The sequence below is a fragment of the Anolis carolinensis genome, chromosome 3, assembly GCF_035594765.1.
Source record: "Anolis carolinensis isolate JA03-04 chromosome 3, rAnoCar3.1.pri, whole genome shotgun sequence".
Taxonomy (NCBI): domain Eukaryota; kingdom Metazoa; phylum Chordata; class Lepidosauria; order Squamata; family Dactyloidae; genus Anolis; species Anolis carolinensis.
The window spans coordinates 233,857,384-233,876,412 of record NC_085843.1 but is presented as its reverse complement, the minus strand read 5'-3'; the positions used below and the strand labels follow the sequence as shown (position 1 = coordinate 233,876,412).

Genomic DNA, 19,029 nt, shown 5'->3' with positions numbered 1-19,029 from the left:
CAGGACTTGAGTAGCTCCTTTAGGAATCTTTCTTCAGGGCTTGGCATTTTCTTAGTTCCAGTCAGCTCCAATGTTTGGCAACCCTATCATGTTTTTATTTTGTTTTGTTGCAAATTTAATCACAAAAGGTTTACCACTGCCCCTCTTTGAGGTTGAGGATATGACCTGACCAAGACTGCATGAGGTTTCTGTGAGGTTTCTCTCCCAGAATCTTAGTCTAGTGCACAAACCACTACAACACAATGGTTCTGTTTTGGATAACCAGTTATTTTTTCCTCAGGCAGGGGAAGGTTAATAGAATAACCCCTTTACGTATATTTCCTCATTGCTGGCTTCCAGATATTTCTTGAATTATTTTATTAAAAGACACCAAAGTATTATATGTGCTTGTTTGTATCATTTTCATGGACATTGTCACAAGTTAGATCAGACAAACTGATGATCAATTGAGTATGGAGTCTGAGATTACCTATATTGGACTCTCTCGAATGGTGGTCACACTTATAGATCTGGGTTGCTGTGAGTTTTCTGTATGGCCATGTTCCAGAAGCATTATCTCCTGACATTTTGCACACATCTATGGCAGGCATCCTCAGCGGTTGTGAGGTCAGTTGGAAACTAGGAAAGTGGGGTTTATATATCTGTAGAATGTCCAGGGTGGGAGAAATAACTCTTGTCTGTTTGAGGCAAGTGTGAATGTTGCAATTGACCTTGATTAGCATTGAATAGCCTTGCAGCTTCAAATCTTGCAGCTTTCTGCCTGCCATAGATATATAAACCCCACATGCTAGTTTCCAACATACCTCATTACCTCTGAGGATGCCTGCCATAGATGCAGGTGAAACATCAGGAGAAAATGCTTCTGGAACATGGCCATACAGCCTGGAAAAATCACTGCAATCCAGTAATTCCAGCCATGAAAGCCTTTGACAACACAGTTATAGATCTCTTTTTCCCATCACTGGTTTGACTAATCACCGAATGTCCATTGACTTGTGTTTAAACACACACCCCTGTCTAAAGGCAATATACACTGCAAGCTGTAATTTCCTATCCATTGACCTCAAAGAAGCATATGCAATTTCAGGTAGCTTCAGCTTAAGTCCTTTTGATTCTTAGATACCCAATTGGATATTCAGGGATCCTACAAAGCCTTTCTTGTTTCTAAAGAAATTGTTATGATTCCTTTAAAAGACATACCATAAACGTCAAAAGAGGGCCTACAACTGTTGTGCTTATAGAATATGGAGTGAGATACAAACTTTAGAGCCGGCCCATTTGTTCAGCCATCTGTCCATGAGAATTAGATGGTCGTAGCAATGTGGGGAAGTCATAAAAGACTTTTTACACCGGGAATGGACAGGATCTAGGAAATTAGGCATTTCATGGGAGAACAAATTAATGTAATGATGTGATTAAGGAATCAAGGGATACTAAAATGGATGTGTATTTGAACAGCAAGGTGATATTGGTCAATGAACACTGCAAATGTGCCAAATTCGAAACCGCAAGACCTTTATATATTTTGGAGAGGTAGCTTGGTCCTGACACTAATGTAATGTGTAGTTTGGGTTGCTGTGAGTTTTCCAGGCTCTATGGCCATGTTCCAGAAGCATTTTCTCCTGATGTTTCACCCACATCTATGGCAGCCATCCTCAGAGGTTGTGAGGCCTGTTGAAGACTAGGCAAGTAGGGTTTATATATCTGTGGAATGTCCAAGGTAGGAGAAAGAACTCTTGCCTGTTTTGATTAGCATTTTAATGGCCTTGCAGCTTTGAAGCCTGGCTGCTTCCTGCCTGGGGGAATCCTTTGTTGGGAGGTGTTAATGTGTATTTTGCTTTTGCCCCCGATAATATCAATAAAATACTATCTGGAAACAATGTTTTGATTTGGGGCCCTTCCACATAGCCCTATATCCCAGAATATCAAGCCAGAAAATCTCATATTATCTGAGTGTGGAGTCAGATAACCCAGTTCAAAACAGATATTGTGGGATTTTCTGCCTTGATATTCTGGGATATAGGCAGTGCTGATTGATTGATTGAATTAATGTATATCAGGCATGAGAAAACTTCGACCATACCAGGTGTCTTGGATTTCAACTCCCACAATTCCTAACAGCCTACTGGCTGGATTGCTATGAATTTTCTAGGTTTTATGGTCATGTTCCAGAAGCATTCTCTCTTGACGTTTCACCCACATCTATGGCAGGCATCCTGAGATGTTGTGAGGTCTGTTGGGAACTAGGCAAGTGGGGTTTATATATCTGTGGAATGTTCAGGGTGGGTGAAATATCAGGGCCAGCTAACACTTCCCAATAAAGGATCTCCTAGGCAGTAAGCAACCAGACCTTGAAGTTGAAAGGCTATTCAGTGCTAATCAAGGTGGCCAGTTGCAACATTCACACCTGCCTCAAACAGACAAGAGTTCTGTGTGTTGTCGAAGGCTTTCATGGCTGGGATCACAGGGTTGTTGTATGTTTTCCGGGCTGTATGGCCATGTTCTAGAAGTAGTCTCTCCTGACGTTTCGCCCACATCTATGGCAGGCATCCTCAGAGGTTGTAAGGAAGAGTTCTTTCTCCCACCACCCTGAACATTTCACAGATATATAAACCCCGAGAGAAAGAACTCTTGTCTGAGGCAAGTTTGAATATTGCAAATGACAAACTTGATTAGCATTTAATAGCCTTGCAGATTCAAAGATGTGGGCAAAACGTCAGGAGAATTCTTCTGGAACATGGCCATACAGCCTGGAAAACTCAAAGCAACCCTGTGATTCCGGCCATGAAAGCCTTTGACAACACAGCCTACCGGCTGTTAGGAATTGTGAGAATTGAAGTCCAGAATACCTGGAGGGCCGAAGTTCGCCCAGGCCTGATGTCTATCCTGCTTGATGAACTGAGCAGCATATTCACAAGGCAAATGTGTGCCTCGGAGTGCGGTGCGCTTGGGCCAGAGCTACTTTCCTTGCGAACTCTTCTTTCGCCAGGGTTTGTGACTCATACGGTACTGCCTGGTTCCTGGACTTTGATTGCGCTTCATTGTGTCTCCTCGGGCAGCACTCCCCGCCTGGCTCCGGATTGGGGTTCCAAGTGGGCGACTGGGCTTGCCCCGTTTCACCCACGCCCGCCCGCCCCCCTTTCCCTTCCTCGCTGCGTCTCTTTCGGGGGGAGAAGAGGGGGCGGAGCCAGCGCTGCTCCTGCCGCCTGGGATTGATGGATGAGTTGCTCCTTGGGCGAGGAGGGTGTCTTGGAGAGAGAGACAGAGAGAGAGAGAGAGAGAGCGGCGAAGGGAAGCAGGGAAGCGAGGCAGCAGCGCTCCTTGTCTTGGTCTCCTCCTCCTCCTTCTTCGTGACCCCCTTCTCCGCCAAGGGGGAGACCATGCTCGGGGCAGCCCCTCGCTAGAGCCCGCCCGGCAGCATGGCTCCGAGGAAGCGAGCGGCGGCGCCGTGGGCTCTGCTGCTGGCCTCCTGGGCGGCCCTTGGCGTCTCCGGGGCCAGCGCCTGTCCCGCCTTGTGCGCCTGCAGCGGCACAACCGTCGACTGCCACGGGCTGGGGCTCCGCGCCGTCCCCAAGAACATCCCCCGCGGCGCCGAGAGGCTGTAAGTCCCCTTCCTTCCTTGCTTGCTTGCTTGCTTCCTTCCCTGCTTCCCTCCGCCGGGGCCCGGGCGCCACACCCCCTTCTCCTTCTCCTTCTCCCTCCTCCCGCCCTCACAATGGAGCTCAGGATGCTTCCTCGCCCCGGGACGGGAAGGGGAGGCTGGGCAGGGTCTCCTCGCCCGGTGTGTCTCTCTCGGGCGGAGGCGCAGCCGGGCACAATGCCCCGGCCGCCTTTGTTCGGGATCCGTCTCTGGAGGTGCCTGCGAGCCAAGAAGTCGCGGCTCCCCTTCAGACAAGCCCACGCAGACCGGATTGTCCTGGACTCCATCGCTGCCCACCCCGGGGATTCCTCTTCCTTCGTTCCGTCACTGCCATGGCCAACTTTATGGGCTTCCGAAACCAAGAAGTGGTGGATGTTTTTGTATATATACCTACATACCTACATGTGTATTGTCGGAGGTTTTCATGGCTTGTTGTGAGTTTTCTGGGCTGTATGGCCATGTTCCAGAAGCATTCTCCTGACGTTTCGCCCACATCTTTGAATCTGCAAGGCTATTAAATGCTAATCAAGCTTGCCATTTGCAATATTCACACTTGCCTCGGACAAGAGTTCTTTCTCTCGGGGTTTATATATCTGTGAAATGTTCAGGGTGGTGGGAGAAAGAACTCTTGTCTGTTTGAGGCAGGTGTGAATGTTGCAACTGACGTTTCTTTCCTGACGTTTCTCCTGCATCTATGGCAGACATCCTCACAGGTTGTGAGGTCTGTTGGAAACTAGGCATGTGGGGTTTGCAGCCAGACTTTGAAGCTGCAAGGCTATTCAATGTTAATCAAGGTCAATTGCAACATTCACACTTGCCTCAAACAGACAAGAGTTCTTTCTCCCATCCTGGACATTCTACAGATATATAAACCCCACTTCCCTAGTTTCCAACTGACCTCACAACCGCTGAGGATGCCTGCCATAGATGTGGGCAAAATGTTAGGAGATAATGCTTCTGGAACATGGCCATACAGCCCAGAAAACTCACAGCAACCCAGATCTATAAGTGTGACCACCATTCGAGAGAGTCAAGGTGGCCAGTTACAACATTCACACCTGCCTCACACAGACAAGAGTTCTCTCTCCCACCCTGAATATATAAACCCCAATTTCCTAGTTTCCAATAGAGCTCACAACCTCTGAGGATGCCTGTGAAACGTCAGGAAAGAATGTTTCTGGAGCATGTCCCTACAGCCCAAAAAAATCAAGTGGGGTTTATATATCTGTGAAAGGTCCAGAGTGGGAGAAAGAAGTCTGAGGCAGGTGTGAAATTTCAATTGGTCACCTTGATTAGCATTGAATAGCCTTTCAGCTTCAAGGTCTGGTTGCCTCCCAACAAATGATTTCCCCAAAACAGTAATCAGCCAGTCCTTGAAGCAGAGAGGCTATTCAATGCTAATCAAGGTAGCCAATTGAAACATTGAATAGTCTTTCAGCTTCAAGGTCTGGTTGCTTACTGCCTGGGGGAAATCCTTTGTTGGGAGGTGTTAGCTGATCCTGATTGATTCATGTCTGGAATTTCTCTGTTTTTTTTAGTGGTGTGCTTTTTTTACTGTCCAGTATTTTTAAAATACTGGTAGCCAGATTTTGTTCTTTTTATGGTTTTCTCCTTTCTGTTGAAATTGTCCACATGCTTGTGGATTTATTTATTTATTTAAAATATTTATATTCTGCCCTTTTCACCCCTAAGGGAAAGCAGAGCAGAGCACAACATAAAAATGGCAAATATTCAACGCTGGAACATAACATAAGCCATAAATATACAGAAACACTAAAATCAGTTATCTTCATATTAAAACCATTATTTAAAACCATCATAATGGTTTGAATGGCCTCTCTGTGTAGTCCGACATGGTGGTTGTTACAGTGGTCCAGCATTTCTGTGTTCTCAAATAATATGCTGCGTCCAGGTTGGTTCTAGCTAACACCTCCCAACAAAGGATTGGTTCCAGCTAACACCTCCCAACAAAGGATTCCCCCAGGGAGTAAGCAGCCAGAACTTGAAGCTGAAAGGCTATTCAATGCTAATTAAGGTGGCCAATTCCACAGATATGTAAACCCCACTTGCCTAGTTTCCAACAGACTTCATTACCTCTGAGGATGCCTGCCATAGATGCAGGCAAAAAGTCAGGAAAAAATGTGTCTGGAATACGGCCATACAGCCTGGAAAACTCACAGCAACCCTATGTGTGTGTATATCGGACCCTAGGAGGGATGTATGTATGTATATGAGTATATACACACACATGCATACCTACATCCCTTCTGGGCTCTGGTGGTGGCACAGTGTGTTAAAGCGCTGAGCTGCTGAACTTGCAGACCAAAAGGTCCCAGGTTCAAATGCCGGGAGCGGAATGAGCGCCCGCCGTTAGCCCCAGCTCCTGTTAACCTAGCAGTTCGAAAACATGCAAATGTGAGTAGATAAATAGGTACCGCTCCGGTGAAAAGGTAACGGTGCTCCATGCAGTCATACCAGCCACATGACCTTGGAGGTGTCTACGGACAATGCCAGCTCTTCCGCTTAGAAATGGAGATGAGCACCAACCCCCAGAGTTGTTCACGACTGGACTTAACGTCAGGGGAAAACCTTTACCTTTACATCCCTTCTACGGTCCTGCCTGGGTTGCTTGGTTTCCTCATTGGTCTTCCCTGCCTGCCTTCTCGCCTTCAGGATCTCCCTGGGGAAACTCTTCAGTGGAAGGGATGCCTCTCTCTCTCTCTCTCAGTGTCATATTTGTGTGAGATGCCTGTGCCAACAGAAGTGGCTGGCTGGGAGGAAAAGAGGGGGGAAACCTGACCTATTGATCTACAAAGCACACTTTTCTGGGTTGTCCTTCTACCACTAGAAAGTCCATCCAGGAAAGAGTCTTTGCCAACACTACGGGCCTGGTTTGTTCTACAAATGTCCAAATTATTGTCTGAATTGGGACTGGGGCTTGGAGGGGGATGTTTTGTGGAGGTCTGTGGGGATCTGCAGGCAGTGCAGGTGTCAGTCTTTCCTCAGAGGCACATCAAGGATGAGGGGGCTATTCTGGTCCCAACCCCTGCCTCCTTCTCCCAGTCTGCCACATTGCTGTGAAGGAGACATGTCCTCTGTTTCCTTGACCCCCTCCTCTATCTTCCTCAACCCACCCGCTCAGCAGTTTGATGAGAAGTGAAGAAAGAGGAGGATCCCTTTGGGGAGATTTCATTTTCCTGGATCATGCCTTTCCCCACAGCAAGAGAGCAACTGCCTGGAGCAGTGGCAAAATATTTGGCACATGAAGAGGGAACTAGGCAGGGAAGTGTGGAAAAGAGGCAGAAGGCAAGGCAGCCCAGGCCTTTGGGTGCCTTTCATCTCTGCCTGCGAGGAGGGGAAGGAAGGAAGGAAGGAAGGAAGGAAGGAAGGAAGGAAGGAAGGAAGGAAGGAAGGAAGGAAGGAAGGGCAGCTCCACTGGAGAAGAGCTGATCATTAACGTGCCCCTCCATAACCCTTGGCCTGGCCTGGCTGGAAGGCGCCTCATTCCTCTGCAGCCCTGCGGTGGTGGCCATTGCTTTGATGGGGAAGGAAGGGAGAGTGTAAAGAGGGGAATCAAGCTGGAGGGGATGCTAAATAATTCACCAGAATGCAGCACTGGAACGTGCTGTTGACGCTGGGGGGACCCAGGGGTTGAGTGGTTGGATTAATTGCAGCTGAGCAGAATATTCCCCTCTTGTGCCCCTGGAGACCTTGTGTTTCTTTCCATTTTCCTTTGACCTTAAAAAAAAGGAGGAATCTGCTTTGGAACTGCCTGGAGGAAGATCTGCTCAAAGTCAGGCGGACAGAGCTGCTGGATTTTGCCCATCCCTGATCTCACCCTCCCCCCTTGACAGGTCTTGTGCCTCTTTCCACTCCAGTTTTGCTTAAGACCCCTGCTCTCAATGTATTGCTCCCCTGCGCCCTGGCCCATGCCTCCCCTCCAATTTGCTGTCTCTTTCTCTGAGGAATGTCCCTCTTGCAGCCAGACAGGCTAGGATGGAGCTTAATGCATAGGATATGCTTTCATGTCTGGCTGCAGGACAACCTAGTAAAGGACAGGGATGGCGTATGGCCCGAAATACTAATAGGGGTGATTCATGTGAACATCAGCTGCAGCAGAAGCTGCTGGGAACTCCCCTAAACTAGTGAGGAAGGCACTAAACCTGATATTCAGTAACTTTCTGCAAATAGGCAAAGATGCATCATTAATGTGTTGTCGAAGTACATGAAGGAGGGAGGGGAAAAATATAGGATGATTTGGAAGGCAAATGTTAAAAAATTGAAGTACTACTGTTATGATTATGAATAAAAAATTCAATAAAAGTATTTTTAAAACTATGAAAATGAACAAAATCTGACTACTAGTATTAAAAAAACCCTCAAAAATCTGGACAATAAAAGAACACCACTCAAAAAAAACAAAACAAAAAAAACAGAGGAATTCCAGACATGAATTAATCAGGGGCAGCTAACACCTCCCAACAAAGGATTCCTCCAGGCAGTAAGCAGCCAGACCTTGAAGCTGCAAGGCTATTCAATGCTAATCATGGTGGCCAATTGCAACATTCACACCTGCCTCAAACAGACAAGAATTCTTTCTCCCACCCTGAACATTCCACAGATATATAAACCCCAATTGCCTAGTTTCCAACAGACCTTAGATGCAGGTGAAACGTCAGGAGAGAATGCTTCTGGAACATGGCCATACAGCTCAGAAAACTCACAGCAAGCCATGCACCATTAATAGGCTCACAGCAGGTCTTTGGAAACACTTTTCTTAAGATGCTGTGCTGGAGCCTGGTAAAGTCCACACAATTTGCTGTGAATTAGACCTGGGGAATCTGTGAGTTACCTGACATGCTGAGTGTCTATCTGCCCTGACCAATGATTAAGAATGGTGGGAGTTCATAGCCTAGGGAAGTAACAATTCCCTATGCTATTCCCACACTATGTAAGAAAGCCTGCTTCTTTGGCTTCTGGATCTTGTTTGAAATCCAAATGTGGCTGTACAGCAGAGCTATACGTCATTGTCATGTAGATGCCGCTGAGCTGTAACTCCTATCAGTTCTAACCAGCATACTAACCAGTGCTAAAGAATTCTGGGTGTCACAATCCAATACAATCCAAGAGGCTGCAGCACAATTATCATCCCGGCAGCACAATTATCCACACTCCTCCTAACATGAGCCATCTTGTTTGCATCTCTATACACGATGTCTGGTGATGGCAATGGGATCCAGCTTGTTTGAGTCCTAAATGTGACAGTGCAGTGACAGGCACAGCTCTCCCTCTGAGTGTTACAGCTTTACAACTTGGAGTAGCCATATTGTAAGGCGTGGAGGAGGCCTCATCCATTGTGTTTTCTGAAGATCCTGTTTGGACCAATCCACCCACGCCTATTCTTGTCCCTTCTACAAACTAATTAATGCCCTCAGATTGAGCCTAATTAGGTCAGGGGGGCTGTGGATGGCCCTATCCACAACAAAGCAGGCTTGGTGAGCACAGTTAGGAGCACTGCGGGATGCTTTCTTTAATGGCATTTCCTTCTCTGGCACCTTAATTACCCTTATTGAAGTTGTTATCATGCTGCAGCCACAGGGAATTGCTTTGTGAATATAGCTGAAGTGAGTCTACTCTTCTCTTTGAATGTGTGTGTGTGCATGTGCTGTCCATAAACACTTAACTTTGCTCACATCTGAAATGCCAGAGTACCAGGAATGTCACTCACCACTTGAGTGCTCATGGTTGTCCTCTTCCTTCATCTGTGAGGACAGAAATGGGATTGGAGGAGGAGGAATGTTCCTTGTATTAGGAGCACCTTTCGTGTTCAGAGGAGCTAATGAATACCGTTAACATATGACTCACTCTCCTTAGTGCCTTTGCACTTGATGCTTTACAAATCACCTTCCTTGAATGTGAATTGGGTTGTGGTGAGGTGGGAAAAGATGTGAGGATTCCAGGATGTATTTTGTTGACTCTAAAATGTCTTAATAATAATAATACCACCTTTATTTATATTCTGCCCTATCTCCCTGAGGGGACTCAGGCCAGCAAAAGCCATAAACATTTGCTGGCCTCATTGACAATAGCAAAACATATACAAGAAGGAAAAATGATTTTTTATAGTTCTGTATCATTTGGTTCTGTATCATTTACTGAGCCATGGTGGCACAATGGGTTAAACTCTTATGCCAGCTGAACTGCTGATCTGAAGGTTGGGTTGCTGACCTGAATGTTGCTGGTTTGAACCTGCAAAACAGAGTGAGCTCCTGTCTGTCAGCTCTAGCTTGCAGGGACATGAGAGAAACTTTCCAGCTAACACATCCCGGCAACGTCTCTGTAGTCGGCCAATTTTCTTACACCAGAATCGACTTGCAGTACGGTCTCAAGTCGCTTCTGACACAATAAAAGCAACGATTTACTTTGATTTTTGACAATTCTCTTGTCAGATACAGAGAATTAGAATTTAACTCAATCATCTGTAGGAGTATCGTGCTTTGTCATATGAATTTAGAGAAAAACAACTGTGAGACAAGATAAAACTGGCTAACTTACACATTCACTTAGGGCCCTGTCCTACAACAGATACTTCAGCTGTTTTGTGGTTTAAAGGCATACACTCAGCTGAAAAGGTGTGAACTGAGAGTTTTGTGAGCATTACAATAGCTGGAAGAAATTCCTGTGGTACTTTGCAGAGCTATTGCTTTTGGTTTGATTCGCAAATTCCTGCCTGCATCTTAATAATGTCTATAGAAATCGAGATTTGGAGGAGAAATGCAATGTCCTTTCATTGAGAAAAATGTATGAAACATCTGTCTTTTGGTACAATTGAAGTCTGAAAACTTTTCAAAACTTTATGATGCTCAGAAAGTTAAAGTGGCACGATTTAGATATTACATCAGATCACCAAGGTAGAACATCTTGAAGCATCTTGCCCCTTTTCTGATACTGTAGTCAGAGCCGGTCCAACAATGAGGCGAATTAAGCGGTCGCTTCGGGGGCCAAACATACGGGGGCGCAGTCGAGACTGCTTTTTCTGTTGATTTGTTGTAAAACACGATGTTTTGGTGCTTAATTTGTAAAATCTTAATGTAATTTGGTGTTTAATAGGCTTTACCTTAATCCCTCCTTATTATCCAACATTTTTGCTTATCCAACGTTTTTATTTTTCAGTGATTGTTTTGGGAGGGAAGCGCCAAAATTCTGTTCGCCTACACTTGAAAAATACCTAGGGCCGGCACTGACTGTAGTACAAATACAGACACAATAAATTAAATAACCAATAATTTGCTACCCTTTCACAAACATCCAAAATCAGATGCTGTGTCCTTTTATATGATGAGAGGGCTAGTCATGATTGAGATGTGCTGAAATGATGACAGAGATAGATGAGTAGAACACCATTACAGTAACAATATCTATCACATTGAACAGGAACTGTGAGCTACTTGTGCTAAATTGTTTGCAAACTTTTCCTAATTTGGGTTGTCTACTTTTCCTAATTTGGGTTAGCCTGTATTGTCTGTCTGTATATGTGGTATATCTGATAATGGCATTGAATGTTTGCCATGCATATGTGCATTATAATCTGCCATGAGTCCCCTTCGGGGTGAGAAGGGCGGAATATAAATACTATAAATAAATAATAACCTATGATATAATATTCATTACCTCTATTCCTACCTTCTTTGCATTTGCATGGCTCATGAATCTCCAGTTGTCCATGTTGGCTGGGACTGGTGGTAGTTGAAGTAGAATACATCTAAAATATTAAGTTGAGCACTTTAGTTCTTTGAATTTTTGTTATTATTCCCCTTGTCTTTGGATATTACTCACCAAGGCATATGGCATATGGTAGGTTGATACTCAGATTTTGCATCTGGCTTTCAAAATTTTGTTTGGAAGAGATGTCAGAGCAGTTTTTGGTCATTGCAAAGATCTAGTCCGGGCATGGGCAAACTTTGGCCCTTGGGGTGTTTTGGACTTCAACTCCCACAATTCCCAACAGCCTACCAGCTATTAGAAATTGTGGGAGTTGAAGTCCAAAACACCTGGAGGGCTGAAATTTGCCCATGTCTGATCTAGCCTGTAAATATATATTCAAGCATTTTATGTTCCTTTGGCTGCTTCCTAGATGTGAAAAATATGGGATGCAATCTTTAGAAAAGTTATGGTAACTCTTTCAGAATGCATATAGCGAAGTTATGTTTTAGGAAAGCAAAGGGAATGGACTTAGTCTCTCAGGATGATTGGTATATGAGGTGGGAATATTGCAGATTTCTGAGGGATTGAAACTTCTAGCATTCCTCACTATTAGCATTCCTCACCATGAATATGGCTGCTGAGATTTACACTTCCAACATCTGGAGGGACGCACAATTCCCACCCCTGCTCTTTAGCTTTCCCCTTTATGTTCTGTATAATTAACGTTCAGGAAAATAATAAAGATAATAAAGTAAATAGTGTACACGGGCTGGGATTTGACTTCAGGACTCTCCCATAGATATCAAAATACATGGATGCTCAGATCCCATTCTATATAATAGCATACTAAAATGGGATCCCATATACTGTATAAAATGGTAACATCAAGGTTTGCTTTTTGGAAATATTTTTAAATAGTTTCTGGCTATGGATGATTTAATCCACAGATACAAAGAGTCAACTGTAACACGCAGCAAATTATGCATAGAGAAAGCAAAATAATGTGAATGCTCACTTTTGCCTTAGTTATCATAGCCAAACTCAGAGGCAAGTATAGATTGTGTTGTCAAAGGCTTTCATGGCCAGAATCACTGAGTTGCTGTGAGTTTTCCAGGCTGTATAGCTGTGCTCCAGAAGCATTCTCTCCTGGTGTTTCGCCCACATCTATGGCAGGCATCCTCAGAGGTTGTGAGTTCTGTTGGAAACTAGGCAAGTGGGATTACCATATGAATGTATATGCACACAGAGACTGGTATCCTCTTGGTTAGCCCCAATTAGAATAATCATGGCAGTTAGGCCAACTGGCATGATGATTTTTCATTGTATCATCACCAATGAAGCAATATTGGCATGCAGAGCAGTCATCTGGCAATTGCTTTCCTTTGTGGATTGCCAAAATGTGTAGGAAGTGGCCATGGCAATTGTGGCTTTCACACCATCCTCTGCTTACTGTTAGATGTGGGTTGAAGGGGATAATACCCCAGGACTTTGTCACTTTCTGACTTGAATTATAATTAGAGTCCTGGGGTATTAGCCCTTTTTCTTGGAAAGATAAAGACTGGTTCAAAGGTCTGGAAGCCAAGCCCTACAAGGAACGGATTAGGGAGGTGTGTATGTTAGCTTGGAGAAGAGAAGGTTGAGAGGGGATGTTACAGCCATGTCATATTGAGCAGGAGACAAGCTTATTTCCTGCTGCTCTAGAGAGTAGGACACCGAGCAGCGGATTGAAGCTGCCGGAAAAGAGATTCCACCTAAACATTAGAATAACCTCCTGGTGGTAAGAGTTGTTTGACTGTGGAATATGCTGCTTTGGAATGAAGTGGATTTCCCTTCTCAGAAAGTTTTTGAGCTGAGGCTAGATGGCTATCAGTTGGAAGTGCTTTGATTGTGTATTCCTGCATGGCAGAATAGTGTTGGACTGGATGGCCCTTGGGGGCTCCTCCAATTCTCTGAGGCCCCTTCCACACAGCTGAATAAAATCCCACATTATCTGCTTTGAACTGGAATATATGGCAGTGTGAACTCAGATAACCCAGTTCAAAGCAGAAATTGTGGGATTTTCTGCCTTGATATTCTGGGATATAAAGCTGTGTGAAAGGGCCCAGATTCTCTGATTCTAATTCAGACTCAAACTCCTTTAGCAGAATTGAAAAGGGAAACATGGAATCTTTGGATTTCTCTGAGACTAGTTTAGCAAAGTAATGCAAACAAGCAGTTATGCAAATTCCATAGCTAAAAACTATAGGGAAGTTTCAAGAAGAGGGGCTGCTCAGTAGATCTCGCCTGCACGTTCTTGAGGGTGTGGGAAAAGAGAGAGCGGGAGAAGAGAAAGAGGAGACTTCTATATGCTTGCATACACACCTGGAAGGTGCTCTGGTTACATTGTGTGGTTATTTTCCAAAGTTATGAAGACAGCATATATTGGGTAGAGAGGCATACAGGAAACCCTTATTCTCTAATAAACAGAGGGGAGAAGGTTGTTACCCTGTTTCCCCGAAAATAAGACATCCTCGAAAAATAAGACCTAGTAGACGTTTTGCTGAATTGCTAAATATAAGGCCTCCCCCAAAAGTAAGACCTAGCAAAGTTTTTGTTTGGAAGCATGCCCAGCGCCTGCCAAACAGAACACCAGAGCATGCAGGATCAGTAAATGTACGTACCAGCCAGGGCCGGTGCAACGTTGAAGCGGCTGAAGCCGCGGCTTCGGGCGCACGTGGAAGGGGGTGCTGTTGAGGCCTAATTCTAGTGCACTGTGCCGCGCGGGGGATAGAAACCCCGCACCAACGTGCACGCATAGCACCATCGCCCAAAAGCGCCCTCCCTCTTCTCCCTCTTTTCCCTCCCTCCTTCCTCTTTTACCTGCTCTCCCTTTCTGCCTTGCAGCCAGGCTTTGAGGCTGCGGAGGGGGTGGGGCCGGGGCCTAAGGGCACAACTGGATCTCACCTCGTTCCCCGGATTCAAATCGCTGACCTTTTGGTCAGCAAGTTCGGCAGCTTGGTGGTTTAACCCACTGTGGGGCTCTCAACATAAGTAACCCCATTAATTTTATAGGCAAACTGTACTCCGAGGTGGTTTGCCATTCGCCTCCTTCAAGATGTAGCCAGTAGTGGCTGGTTTCGCATTCAAGTACTAACCAAATGTGACCCTGCTTAGGTTCCGTGATTAGATGGGATCTTGTGCTTTCAGGGTGCCATCATTTATTTAGATCTGGCTAGCTGCAATTCTTCATTTCCTGTGGTTCTTAGCGGAATGTCTACATTTGATATATCACTCCAAAAGGACCCTTTAGTATGCATCTGACAACTAGCCATGCTTTCTAACGACAGCTTTTCTTTGAAAGGACTGTTTCATGTATATCACACTGATCTGAGCACTTCAAAAGCTTCTTAGATTAAGATGTTCTTCACACCACTCAATTATTTCTTCTGATATTGGATGGTGCTAATCATGATTGCCTAACTGATCCTGTTGTCTTAAAACTACTCTGATCTCCGGATTGTGGTAGCAAGCTGAGTAGACTTGCATTTTTAGACATCTTATGTGTTCAAATGACCCATCTGTAAATTAGGTTTGTAACTCACCAAAATTAAGACTAATATCTAAGAAATTTCCTTCATTCTGTCAGCGTGAAGGCTGATTTTAGAAACCAGGCTTTGTTGTCAGATGCTTATTAAAGCATGCCTTTTTGAAGAATACATCAAAACTAGATGTTCTTAATATAAAAGAAATGCAAGATAAAATGATATTGTTTTAAAGATGTCTTCATTAATGGGCTTTGGACCTTCCAATGTGCAGATCCTTTCGAACATAGGCTCTGCTCTGTCCATGTAATTGTGTTGCAGACCTATTGAATTTCTGCACATTCAGTCTTTGATTATATTGAATCTGTCATCCTGGAGAATGTAGCTTTAATTAGCAATTGTGAGTTGCCTATTGTATAGATCTTGGTCCAGGAGGTGAGATAAGCCACAGCTATGCTAGCCTTAAGTGTGTTTCCATGTATTTCAAAGTATCTAAATTTGAACAGCCTCTCACCAGGATTCATGTTTTGTACTTTCATGGTTTCTGTCTTTTTCTTGAAACCCAGATCTGTAACATGCTGTTTGCTTGCCCAAGTATGTGTCCTACAACTACCAGTTTGGCCAGTGCAGTATGATTCCCCCTCTCTTATTCTGGTATCGGGATCAGTCTGTCTTTAAACAGTGGGTTCAGCCCTTCCACAAGTCTTCTGGGCTTCCCCTAAAACAGTGGTTCCCAACTTGTGGTCCGTGGACCAACAGTGGTCCTCAAGAACTAAAATATGGTCCACGGCAGCACTGTTACTACACCGTTGCGACTTGCAACAACAGCGACTGGTCTCATGAAACCCTCTTATAGTGCTGATGCAACAGGGATATCAAGAGGGGAGAGGCTGACTACCCATGAAAGGCACAACAAAGAGCCTCCTCACTGCTGCCTCTCCTCCTCCTCCCTCACCCTGATCGGACCCGTTCCATGTGGTGCCTGGAAGCAAGGGCACCTTGGTGTCTTTGTTTTTAGGCTTGTTTCTGGGATTATTCAGGTTGCTGATTCAGAAAATTGCATTGGATAGACCACATCATCTCTGGATTATAAAATATGGTTTTCTGTGGTCGTGCAGATGATGACTACTGGATGGCATATGTTCTGTATCAGAAACGAGAGCTGATGTGGTCTATCCAATGCAGTTTTCAGAAGCAAGCCCCCAATAACCAAACCGAATCTGATTCGTAACCCTTTTGATACTAATGTTGGAGAGTGGTCTCTGGTCAAAGTAGTCCCTGGTCAAGTGGTCCTTGCTAAAAAAAAGTTTGGGAACCACTGCCCTAAAGGAAAACTGGACTATACTTAACCACATTTCAGTTAGAATAGTCAATGGCTATTATAGTGATTCAGAGGTCAAGTAACCTCTAGATCTGGCGTCTTAGATGAATTAAGGAACAAAAGAGCAGTACTTAAGATGCAAGTGGAATAAGATGTTCAAATTAGAGTAGTAAAGATTGTCTTTTGCCCAAATGTAATGCCAGTCATACTGTTTGGAACAGGCTGAGAGGCATGGGGCTGGAAGGAACCCAGAAGTGTTTTTCAGCGTTGGCAGACTCCAGCCTGCAACCACAGAATCATAGAATGATGGAGCGTGTTTAGTCAGGGGAGCTTGGCTAAATAGCATTTACCCCTCACAGATGACTGACAGCTTCTGGCCTCTTCCTGAGGCTATTACTTTAGAATTGGTTGCTGGATTGTTAGTGGCATGGCACCCGCCTTGCGTTTGTGTTGGCATCGTTTTCTAAGCAATCAGCCTGGAGACAAGAGTTGGCATCTTCTCCATGAAGGGGTATTGTAATCCCACTTGGTTATCATTGCAGCCTGAAAATTCTGCTCTGCCAATTTGCACCTAACTAGACGGAATGAATTTCCCTCTTTTCCCTGGCTATCTCTTAGTGGGTTTGTGGCCACATGGGAATCATGAGCTAGGTAACAATTTATAAGAAAATGGTCAGCAGACAAAGAAATCACCATGTTCTCTAGTATTCGTTAACATGTTTGCATCAATACAGCTTGAGCATCCCTTATCTGGAATTCCAAATCTGTTCACGAGGGTAGTTGAGATAGTGTCTCCTTTACTTTCACTGGACACAAACTTTTTTCATGCACAAAATGATTAACAATATTGTGTATGAAAATACCTCCAGGATAAGATGTATATGAAGCATACATGAATTTCATGTTTAGATAGGTCCCTTCTCTAAGATGTCTCATTATATATATGCAAGTATTCCAAAATCTATACACGTAATAAAAGTGAATATATGTGAGTGGCTGGAGTGTCCACTTACACAGACAAGTTTCCACTTCCACAAATAGCTATAGTTCCCACTACTCAGGAGACACCAATGGCCCTCCTCCAATGACATTTTATATTGTAGTGAGCGCCATAAACATGTCCAAGAGCCCTGCCAATGTCCTCCACAAACACCATACTACCCACCACCCAAGTGAAGGCTTTCATACGGGGACAGTTTCCTCCTAGATTTTCTGTTTTTCCTCCACCACAGACATCCCAGTGTTCCTTACTCTCTCCATTGGTGTGGAATTTGCATGACCCCGCCCACTGCCTCTCCCTTAACCCTTTCCTATTCTTTCCTATGACACACAGCAAACAGAGGAATTGCTCAACAACTGAACATACTAGAGAGGTTTGGGGAGAATTCACCATGATTTATAGGAGTTGTAGGTACTGGGATGTATAGTTCACCTGCAATCTAAGAGCATTCTGAACTCCACCAACGATGGACCTGCAATAGACTTGTCACACAGAGTCCCCATGGCCAGCATGAATACTGGAGAACTTTGGGGGAAATTCCCCTTGATTTGTGGGAGTTGTAGTTCACCTACATCAAGAGAGCACTGTGAACCCAAACACCGATGGATATGGGCCAAACTTGGCACATATACCTGATAATGCTGAAATTTGATTACTGTAGGGGTTGGCTGACCTTCCTTTCTGGGAGTTGTAGTTCACCAACAACCAGGGAAACTGTGACCTCCACCAATGATGGACCTAGACCAGACTTGGTACACAGAACCCCCATGACTAACTCTACCTACTGGAGAGGTTTAAGGGGACTGACTCACCATACTGGGAGTTGTAGTTTGCCCTACAGCCAGAGAGCACACTGAACCCCACCAATGATGCATCCAGAGCAAACTTGCCCAACATTACAAACTTAAAGTACTGAAGGGGTTTCTCTGGATTAACCTGGCATGATGTCAGTTGTAGTTAATCCACAACCTTATGCATTTTGTACAATTAAAAAACTGACTTTTTCAAATAACCCTGGCAACGCTGGATACCCAAGCTAGTCTTTAAATAAATAAGAAATATGGAACACTTCTGGTCCCAACCATTTCAGATAAGTGATACCCAGTTCTTTATATTCAAGCAGCCAAACATTGCGAAGGATAGATACACTGAAAGCTCTTTGCTTTGCTATTCTCTCTCTCTCTCTTTCTTCTCTCTCTTTCTTCTCTCTCTTTCCCTGTCTCTTCTCTCTCTGCTGGGTGTTGGATGTGTGTATAACTGAAAGAAGAGGTTTGACTCACTAGGGAGTTTACTCTCATGGCAAAAGGCTGGCTCCCTTGCCCCTGCCTTGTTGGAGGCATCTTGTTGTAGATCACACTGGCAGTCATGTTACATTTCCCTTCCTTCAGATCCTTCCTTGGATTGTGGGGAATTTGCAATTCTATTCCAATTTCTCCCTTCAGCTCCTTCCCAGGCAGATGCTGTCTATGCATTGCCATGGCAACACTCTGTTCGCTTCTCCATGGAATTGCATGCTGGAAAAATATTAGTTTAAAAACTCTGCAGTGTTCGCATTGATGGAAGAGGAGGGCGTAAGTGGTTATGGATCAGTCCAGGGATAAAGGGAGCCCCAATAATGTGCAGTAAAACTGCAGGATTTGCCTCCGGGGAACATTTCCCAGCATCAGGTCTGGCTGTTTCCTATTGCCTTGTGGTTTATGGCGCACTTTTTAATAAACTGTAGATCCGTGCCTACTTTAAAGATGCTACACTGGCCCCTGAAGTATGACTTTTTGGCAAGTACTTTGAGTAACTGAGAAAAAGTGTGTTATTGGTTTATTTAGTTGTTTTATTGTATTCAATT

General features: G+C 44.6%; 1 protein-coding gene across 2 annotated transcripts in view; it reads left to right on the top strand.

Moving 5' to 3' along the window:
- Positions 1 to 3,186: 3,186 nt before the first annotated feature.
- Positions 3,187 to 19,029, top strand: part of slit1 (slit guidance ligand 1) — a 181,307-nt gene continuing 165,464 nt past the window's right edge. The window contains exon 1 of one of the 2 annotated variants that reach the window (XM_008116073.3): positions 3,187 to 3,601. In XM_008116073.3, the coding sequence (XP_008114280.1) occupies positions 3,420 to 3,601 (182 nt within the window). In that variant the 5' untranslated portion in view covers positions 3,187 to 3,419. The remainder of the gene's footprint in view (positions 3,602 to 19,029) is intronic. The other variant, XM_003224243.4, reaches the window with a different exon arrangement.